General features: G+C 29.8%; 1 protein-coding gene across 1 annotated transcript; it reads right to left on the minus strand.

The window, feature by feature from the left end:
* Positions 1-390: 390 nt before the first annotated feature.
* On the minus strand, positions 391-7,985 carry LOC113381959 (sialin-like). The gene is made up of 3 exons (XM_026620580.1): positions 7,834-7,985; positions 5,349-5,434; positions 391-693 (listed from the first exon to the last, which is right to left on the minus strand). Exons 1-3 carry the CDS (start codon positions 7,973-7,975, stop codon positions 475-477), a joined length of 447 nt encoding a protein of 148 aa, XP_026476365.1. The 5' UTR covers positions 7,976-7,985; the 3' UTR covers positions 391-474.
* Positions 7,986-10,504: the final 2,519 nt, after the last annotated feature.

Here is a 10,504-nt window from a genome sequence, read left to right on the forward strand (position 1 = left end):
TAGGCACATTTTTTTACAGAGATGACACTGTCTTTATCTCTTGTTTCTTTAACTCAATTTACGTTTTAATTTACTATTTTTTTTTTGTCTAAACCTTTTCCAGGGTAAAGGTTCAGTTGGTACATTTTAGCCCACCCGTGCCATTTGAGCCACATTTTATAAAAAACTGTTAGTGCTAACTTCAAATTAAATAACGTACACCTAAAAATTATAATTAGGTCTCGTTAACTAAACAACAGTGTTCACAACTAAAAAAACTAACAACGAATGCCGTTTATCTTCTAAAAGCAACGTCGTAAGAATAAATGTGATGGCTGTTTGGTTATACATCTTTTTCCCTTTACTTTCAAATATTTTTCTTAACTTCACTTGTTTTTCATATATCGGTGTATTTCATATATATTTTATCCGTGGACCTTTTAGACCCGCTCTACCCTACTGTCTCAAATTAAATTAAAATTAGATACAACCAATTTATTCCTTTTCCGGCGATTGAGACGACTGCTCCACAGGTTGAGTTTCACCATCGTATCTTGATTCAGGTTCCTGAGTACGCAGAGGCACCGCCTCGGCGCCCTCGCCCGTCGCCCATAATTGTTGCTCACCGGAACCCCAGAGGGAATACAGGGCAATTTCAATTACATACAAGCCAGCAGCTACTCGGAAAACTAAACTCCAAGCTGCTACTGTTTGCTGGTAAGAAGATGGGATAATATTTTAATATACATACTAGCTGACCCGAAAAACATTGTTTAGTTATAAAAAGTATTTCTAAAAAAATATATAAAAATAACTAACTGATTGTGAATATAGAAGTATGTGAAATATAAGTCAAAGAGGCAGTTGACACAAATAATATGGATGATTTACCCACAAAGCATTCTGAATATAATTGTTAATGGGGTATATATAGTCCAGTCATTTGGTCGTTTTGCCGGTACAGTACCCCGAGAATTCGCTTAATTTAACATTGAAAATATTAATTATTAGAGAGAATGTGGTCAAGTTCGAAGTGCTGTCATATATGGAGAGATTGAATTCTACGGCGAGAGCAGCAAAGACTTTGAGGCGGCCGTACTCTCAAACTATCAATTTTACAAAAAAACGATTCTCAAAGGAATTGTAGAAAATTTTATCTAGTTTAATTCGTACACAGATACTTTTATTGTAGAATCAGCCAGAAAAGAGATATTTTAAAAAAGCTGTTGTTTGACGCCATTTTTCCAATATGGCGGCAACTTGCCGTTCAAATTTGATGTGGCAAAGTTGATTTTCGTAAAGAGCACCTTGAAATCTATAAGATTACCAATTTTTAGAATTCCCGGAGTACTGTACCGGTAACAGCCTTTTTTTTGCACCAAATGACTGGACTAATATGTCATTTCAATTCAGTCATTGCAAGTGCCAGCTTAATCTGAAACTAATTTCATTTAAGTTGAATTTGCACATTTGCAGATTCAACCTTTTTCATGTGCTGCTTAATTCATTCCGGATACTCATTTTTTAATTATGCTCTAACATGCATAACGAATAGAGTGAGACAGCAAAAACTCGGTGAAAAAATTTACAGCGTTAGCATAGGTTTGTGTAAATCTCTCAAAAAACTTTTGTATCTTCAGATTTTAATATTCGTTCTTTATCATTTTTTGCTCTCCATGAACAATATATCGTGTGTGAGACATATTCTTAAATGTTGATTTTTTGCCAATCGTCGAAATAAAAAAAAACAATAAATAATATATATATTAGGGCGGGTCGATTTGTATGGGTAACAATTAGTCGCATAGGCACATATGATTTTCGTATACTAGGGATCAAAATAGGATACTTTGAAGAAGAAACCATATCTCTAAAATGAATTCTGATGTCTCGTGCATTCACAAAAAGATTGGGTCAAATTTTGAAAAATCCACTTTTGGCTCATTCAGAGCGTCCCAGTAGTTTCCAAATGTATGACTTATCCGCAGTAACTTTGGAAGGCCGGTATACCCATTTCCATGGTTCACTCCTTGGGACCTCGCTTTATAGGTCCCCCATACAAAAGTTGCATCATTTTGGGTACTTCAACATGACAAAAGTCAGCGATTTATTTTTATTATAAAATTTATTTGTTCATAACATATGTAAATAAAGCAATGTAAAACTCATAAATTATTATTGATAAATCATTTTTAACTTCCCGTAGGGCAAGTTATAGTAATCGCAAAAAAAATTAAATATAAAATTTTTTATATATCTTTACATTTCAAAGGTTTCTGAAAATTGTGGCATATCTTACTTAAAAAAAATTGATGTATGTGTGTGTGTGCGCACGTGTGAGTGTGTGCGGATACAAATTTTCGTCGACGATTTCGGGAACACCGATCAATCGATTTGAATAATTCAAAGAACATTCGATTTGTATAGATAAGTAGACGTGCTGATTAATTTTTACCAAAGGCAGGTGTAGCCGTTCCGAAGATATGAGGCAAAAAATGCCAAAAACGGTAACTCAGTTTTTAAGAGAACGGAACGTCCGATTTTAATCATTCAAAAAACATTTTACTTGTATTGACAAAATGAACAACTGGTAAAATTTTTGGGAAGGCAGAACCAGCGTCATTAAAATTAAGTTAAAAAAGTCATTTGCCGGTCAAAAATGTTTACTAGACATATGCACATCAAATTATGAGATATTTTATAGAAATTTTAATACTGTGTACACATTTTTTGTAATTTTTTTGGGTTCCGTACCAAGATTTTTAATTTTAAAATTTATTTATGTGGTTCAAACAAATGTCCTCGACATTTTCGATAGCATAGAATAAGCGATTTATAAAATTGAAAATTTCAAAAAATTTCAAACTTCTAAAAAAAATTTCTAAATTATCAAAAAATTTCAAAATAATCTAAAAAATTAAAAAAAGTGGACTCTTGTAAATGTACACATAAGTTGTTCATAAAATACACTCGTCGCTCAATTTAAAAAGCACTTATAAGTTTACAATATGTAATAAATAATCTATTTGTAATTATTCAAAACAATTAATGATTTTTTTCATTCCTCGAATGTTTAATTACGGTACGGGAAGTTCCAGCAATTTGCCTTAAGGCACGATGCCATGAGCCCTACTAGTTGGTTTCAATTCTGGAAAATACCGCCGTCGTAACAGCCTCTCGCTAGCAAAGAAACGCAGAGACAAACTGCATTGGAAAAAAAACAAAAAAATTTTTTGTGAAAAAGTTTTTTGTGTGTGTATAAATTAATATTTGAAAAAAATGGTTAAAAAACATTTTTTGCTGAGTAAAATACCACAAACAATGATTTTTTGCATTTTTTGCATAGAGGATGCGCATGGATGGATTGGCCTTCCAAAGTTAGTTGGAGTTTTTAATACATTTAGACGCGATTGGAGCTCTCTAAATGGGTCATAATAGATTTTTTTTTAAATTCAACCCCTATCATTGGGTCAATGCACGGGACATCAAAATTCATTTTAAAGGTATCGTTTCTTCAGCAAAGTATCTTATCTTGATCCCTAGTATCCGAAAATCATATGTGCCTAAGCGACTTTTAAATCGACCCGCCCTAATATATATATATTGTATAATATTGAATTTGATATGGCATATAAAGTCTAATAATCGGGTATTACTTCAATAAAAAATATGAATTTATTTAATTGTAACTTAAATATTCATCCAGTGAGACTAAAATTCCGTTTGTATACCAAACTATTTAGTGTTAAATTACGGTACGAGAAGTTCCAGCAATTTGCCTGACAATACCATGCCCCACTAGTTATATTTGAAAATATGACAAAAGAATTATAAACTGGCCAAATATTCTTCGATTATAATGATACACTAGCAATACTAGCATTTTTCCTAAAATAATGATTGATGCAACAATAAAAATGTCTGGAATATAATAACGTCGATATAAATGTTTATCAGCAAGTCAATATTCTGCAAAAAAAATTCTTTAATAAATAAAGTTAACAATAATTACAAATATTATTTTCACTTAATTACATTATATAACATGAACTTCATGTAAAAAATAATATAACTAAAAAAAATAATGAGAAATTAATCATTCATATTTGAAAATTATTATATAAACTATATTCATTAAAACTATAAAAATAAAATAAAAACTAATTATATTTGAATACCAAAAATATTAAATAAATAATGCCTGTAATATTGTTGACAAAACATGATGACTAAATTATCATGTGATAATTATCGAAACCGAAAAATACTGTCATTAGTAATTAAGAAACTAAAAAAATATTTGTGAGGTAAACAAACCTTGAAGTGCTATATAATTAAGATTAACTAAGAATTAAAATTATACAAAAACTGTGTAAAAATATGAAAAAAGTGAAATAACAACAGCAAAAACGGAGTAACAGACTGTAATGTAAATTCTCAAACATGCATAAAGTATGGATATGGAATAAATGATTAAATATATTTTTATGTGTTTTATACGATTCGACATAAATAATTCTATCGTTGTATTAAAAGCTATAATTCAAACTAGTGTCTTCGTGCCTTAATGAAATGTTCGAGAAATGTTAAATGTTTTCTAATAGATAATTATAAATGATGTAACTTTCAACATTCATATTTTATAGACAAAATATAAGGCTTTATAAATTAGGCCACACCGTTTATATATGTTTTGAAGAAAACGAAACAAACAAAACTTGATCAATCGCAGTTAGAACAAAGGAGCTTATCTCATATTTCTAAGAATTATATAAAGATATAAAATGATTTACAAAATTAAAATTAATAATCATCATTTAACCAGAAATTTAAAATTAAAATCATAATTATTTTTGATATTAAAAAAAATAAAAATTGAAAAAAAATTGAAATTTTGAAATCAAAGAAAAAACTAATTCCTTCCACAAAAACTAATCGTCTCTTCACAAGCAAAATATTTTTTAAACCATTTGAATCGAATGCCTAAATCTCTCCAAAAATACCATTTTTGCACTTTTAGCTCAGTATCTCTGAAACGGCTGACCTTCTTCCCATCATTACGAATCGAATGTTTTTTTAATCATTCAAATCGGTTGAGCCGCTCAATGTGAGTGGTGCTCCCGAAAACGTCGATAAAAAATTGTATCCATACATACATATATACTACACACACATACATCTTTTTTTTTCAAGGTATGCCAAATATGCTCAGAAACTTTTGAAACGTGAAGATATGGAAAAAAAAATTAGATTTTTGGACAATTACAATAACTTGCCCAACGAAAAAATACTAATGATTTTTGAGATTTGTTAAATATCCTATATAAAACAGATTATTAAAATTTATAATATTAAAATCGATCACTTACATTTCCATGTGTTAATTGTCCAACAACTATTGGCACTAATATTCCTGGGATAGTGGCTAATGTGTTTGTTACAGCCATCATGGTTCCTGTTAATAAAAATTAATTTGAATTAGGAATATAAAAATATCTCAAAGCAATTTTGAGTGGATATTATATAGTTTAAGTTATACGCCTCGCGTGTATACTGCCATTGCATCTATAATGAATTTATTCAGCAATCATTCATTCACAAATATTATGAAACATTGGATTTGATGTTGATAAATGATACAACTATTTTACGTTCACTCAAAATATAAACTAGTGGTGCATGACAACGTGTCTTAAGGCAAGTTGCTGGAATTTCCTGTACCAAAAATTAAATTAAATTCAAAAAAAGTCGATTTTGTTTTTTGCATAATTTTAAATCTTCGCAATTCAAGAATATGTGTACAACAAATTTTTATTTATTTTTGGAGATTTAGCTGTTTGACCACGATAATTCTCCTCTATTATATCTACCTCTGCAATACTTTTCACGCATTTTTTCGTCAACTGTTTTCGATACGATACCAACGATTTTTCAACTTCTACTGAACCGATTTACTTAAACTTTTTAAAGAGTCTTCTTTATAGACTTGACTTTAGTTTAATAAATTTGAAAACTAGATGAATAGTAGACTTTAGTCAGAACACATAAAAAGATGGCCATGTCATCTAATCCAAATCACCCACCAAGATTTTTTTTACCAAAACCTTGAGATCATCAAACAGAAAAGTTACCAGTACAGGGTTTCTAGTAAATTGGCTGAAACTATGGTGAATTAAGTTAGAAAGATCCGAAGCCTTTCTCAAAACTATTTAAACAGAAAATTTATAGTAGATCGATCACTAAACTCAAAAAATATAGATCAGCCTTCATAATATGTAGAAGGTAAAACTGTGACAAGGAAGAACCAAAGGCCCTACTAAAATGACCTAATAAAATTTATTTCTACATATAGATAAGACAGCTAATTTCGTTGATGACCTAATTATGAAAAATACATTATAACAAAATTGTCAATATTTATTTTCATAGAAAGGCTGTAATGCAAATATATAAAAACTAACTTTTCTGTAATTAAAAATATCCAAAGATAAAACTTAATTACTTTCTTCAGTTTCTAAATATAATAACTCTACCAGTACCATCAAAACTATAACATTACTGGCGATTATTTTTTCACTTTTTTTTGTTTTAACAATATATACTGTTACATGAAAGTTATATTTGCATTTATGTTCTACACAGTGACGTCGGAACCGTGTGGGCTGTGTGGGCTTGAGTCCACCCATAAATTTTGATGGGGGGGCTCAGCCCACTCATTTTCCATTTTCGGTATCAAACAATTTAGAAGTGCATACTTAAAAAATCTAGAAAACAGAGAAATAACAAATTGGATTTTCTGGCAAGAAAACAAACTTCTCTTTGGAGAATTGAAAATTTTGGTCATTTAACATATATTTTAGTATCTCATGATGTTTTAAGTGACTGATTTGTTTTATTGATTCGAACAGCAACCAGAAATAAGAATTCCATAATTCCATAAGAAGACGTTCATAATACAATGAATTCGGTAAAACATAAAATAACACGCATGCAACATGAACTAGAAGAAATATGTTATAATGTTGACAGAGAGGATAGTAAACATCAAGAAAAATTAAATAAATTAAAAAATAATCAGGTACGCAATAAATATATCTTTGTGATAATTTTTTATCTAAATATAATCTGAATCATTAAATTATTAAATTAATCTTTTTATCTAAACCTAATTTTTATATTTGCAGGCGGCTTTAAGAAACGAAATTAAATGAAAGTCATCACAAATGGATAATGTTGAAAAAGAAGCAGATTCTATCAAAAAGCAGTTAGATAAAATTGATAAGTCAGCAAATGAACTTATTAAACTATATTAAATCTAACATATGATCGATACACTATAAAGCTATTCAATTTCAATTATTAACTTCCCCTAGGGCATTAAATTAAAGATTCAATTCACTGGTAGAAGTATAATGATATGGGAATGCATTATGTCAAAAGAGGTTGGTTTAATAAAGAAAATATAAGGGAAAATGACTGCAGTAGACTACATTAAATCAAAACTAATATTAATCAAATGTATTTAAAAAGTATTTGTTTGCTTTTTTTTTCTCAAAAAAAAGATCTACTTATTTTACTTTGGCATGTTCACTCAATTCCTACTCTAACTCAGCAGCAAGAGTTTTGTAATTTAAGTATTTAAAATATGAAAAAACAGGTTATCAATTGCTAATAATATGCGATTTGATCAATTTTGTGAGTCACTGTATATATATATATATATATATATATATATATAATAGGCAAAAATGAATATCACGACTGCTTAGGTTGCTTAGGTTGTCCATAGAATTGAATGAGGTCTCTATGGGGACTGATGATAATAATGGATATTGATTGCTTAAGAAATTTTACCTGCATAATTTGGTGCCAGATCTATATGATTTGCAAGGAATCCACTAAACATTGCTCCTTTAGTTGTAACCGCCAGTGCCATCAGAGCAACGGCAGCGCTCCGTTGGCAACCAACAAATCCGAGCAGGAGCAAGCAGCACATTGGGCAGCAGGACGCTATGAGAATTGTTCGTAAAAATAATAGTATCGAAAGATGTCAAATATACAGCAACTAATTAGTGAGTTTTGTGTGCAATTTTACCCAAGAATGGGTACATTTACTAAAACGTTAGGTACATTTACATTTAGTTTTCCAGACCCTTACATTATAAGTTAGTTAATTGTTAGTTAATTATTAATTATAGTTATTTAATTGTTAACTTCCCGTAGGGCAAGTTATAGTAATCGCAAAAAAATCGAAAATGAAAATTTTCATATATTTTTATGTTTTAAAACCTTCTGAATATTTTGGCATACCTTAGAAAAAATGGATGTATGTGTGTATGTATGTGTGAGTGTGTGTACGTGTATGTGTGTGTGTTTGGATACAAATTTTCGTCGACGATTTCGGGAACCCGGATGAAGCGATTTGAATAATTCAAAAAACATTCGATTCGTATTGATAAGGAGAAGTGTTGATTAGTTTTTGGCAAAGGCAGCTATACCCGTTCCAAAGATACGGGGCAAAAAGTGCTAAAAATAGTAACTCAGTTCATGAAGGCAGGTCTAGCGGTTTCGGAGATCTAGTAAAAAAGTAAAAAAATGCCATTTGCCGGTCAAAAATGATCATTAGACACATGCACATCAAATTATCAGATGTTTTATTGAAATTTTAACAATAAGTATAAATTTTGTATTCCATTTCTATGGGTTCCGTACCAATGTTTATACGTTAGACGGCGACGCGGCGCTTACGCGGTTCGATATTTCGTCTCTATGCAGTTAAAGCAGTACGATTGCTTTGAAAAAAAGTTCAGAATTTCCAAAATATTTCAAAATAAATTTTTCTTCAAAAAGTCTTTTTTTTTTAAAAAAAAGTAAAGTTTTGTCAAAAATTTATAGTTTCTCAAAAATCTAATTTTTTCAGAGTAAATTTTTTTCAAAAATGTTAATCTTTTTGAAAAAAATAATTTTTGGTACGGGCAGTTCCAGCAATTTGCCTTAAGGCACGATGCCATGCGCCCCACTAGTTTTAAAGATGTAACGTTCCCGTTAATTTAGATTTGGCCTTTTTTTATATAACCTTAATAAATAGAGCTCGCACTGGGTAAGATAAAAAGTTCACATCTGGATGAGGTAAGAAGAACTAACTGAATCTTTACAATAACAAAAGTGTAAAAAATAAAAAAGCGAATAAAAATAAACTAAGTTAAATAAAGCAATTTTACAAAAGTTACATTAAATAAATAGTTATTCCAACTCTGCTAATGAATATTTTTTTACAAAATACCAAATCCCTTTTACAAAATACCTTTAAAATTGAAATTGAACATTAGACCTGTTAGTCGCCTGGTCGTCCAATTTATACCGCTTAAAGGGTTACAATTTTTGAAAAATTGTGAAAAGAACACATTTCTACAATGGTGAAGTAGCTGGCAGTTTTACTGAACATAATAAGATAGTTGTTTTGCTTTTGTTATTTAATTGGTTTGGTTTGCACAATATAATTGGTCATGGTCAAATTGGACCTTTACACTGCGCCTTACCCTAAAGAAAAAGACTTTAATAACAAAAATTATTTTAAATTGAAAATGTGAATGACAAACGCAACATACTTTTCTTCGCATATTAATTTTCAACCTAGTTTTCAGAACCAATGCGATGGAAATAAAACAAATAATTTCTCTGTATATCTTAAATTACATCAAGAAATTTTCAATTTGGTATTTACTATGCTATTTGGTATCACATATGTTCCATATGTACCAAAACGACACGGTCAATGTGAATATAATCCACATTTCTCTCATTTCAAGTTGTAAGTGTAAGATGAACTCTAAGTTGAATTTTCATTTTTTAATATTTACATTTGCCCCAATATTTACTTTTACCGTAACATATACACAAACTAGCTGTAAGTGGAATTCTGTCTTAAGGCAATTAAGGCATCGTGCCTTGAGGCAAATTGCTGGAACTTCCCGTACCAAAAATTATTATTTTTTTAAAAACGATTAACATTTTTGAAAAAAAAAATTATTTTGAAAAAATAAGATTTTGAGAAACTATAAATTGGACAAAAAATTACTATTTTTTGAAAAAATTTTTTTTTAATTTTTTTTTTTTTTTTTTTTTTTTTTTTTTGAAAAATTTTTTTTTTTTATTTTGACATATTGTGAAAGGTCTGAACTTTCTTTTCAAATCAATCGTACTGCTTTAACTGCATAGGGACAAAATATAAAGCGCGTAAGCGCCGCGTCGCTGTCTAACGCATAAGCATTGGTACGGAACCCATAGGACTGTAAACCAAATTCATACTTATTGTTAAAATCTCTATAAAATATCTGATAATTTGATGAGCATATGTCTAATGATCATTTTTGACCGCCAAATGGCTCATTTTTTTACTTTTTCCTCCATATCTCCGAAACCGCTAGACCTACCTTTATAAAAATTTTATCGATTCTTCATCTTGTCAATACAAGTGAAATGTTTTTTGAATTATTTAAATCGGACGCTCCGTTCTCTCAAAAAC

This window comes from Ctenocephalides felis, unplaced genomic scaffold (assembly GCF_003426905.1).
Source record: "Ctenocephalides felis isolate EL2017-DRISC unplaced genomic scaffold, ASM342690v1 CF-g0.4_SCAFFOLD_03219, whole genome shotgun sequence".
Taxonomy (NCBI): Eukaryota; Metazoa; Arthropoda; class Insecta; order Siphonaptera; family Pulicidae; genus Ctenocephalides; species Ctenocephalides felis.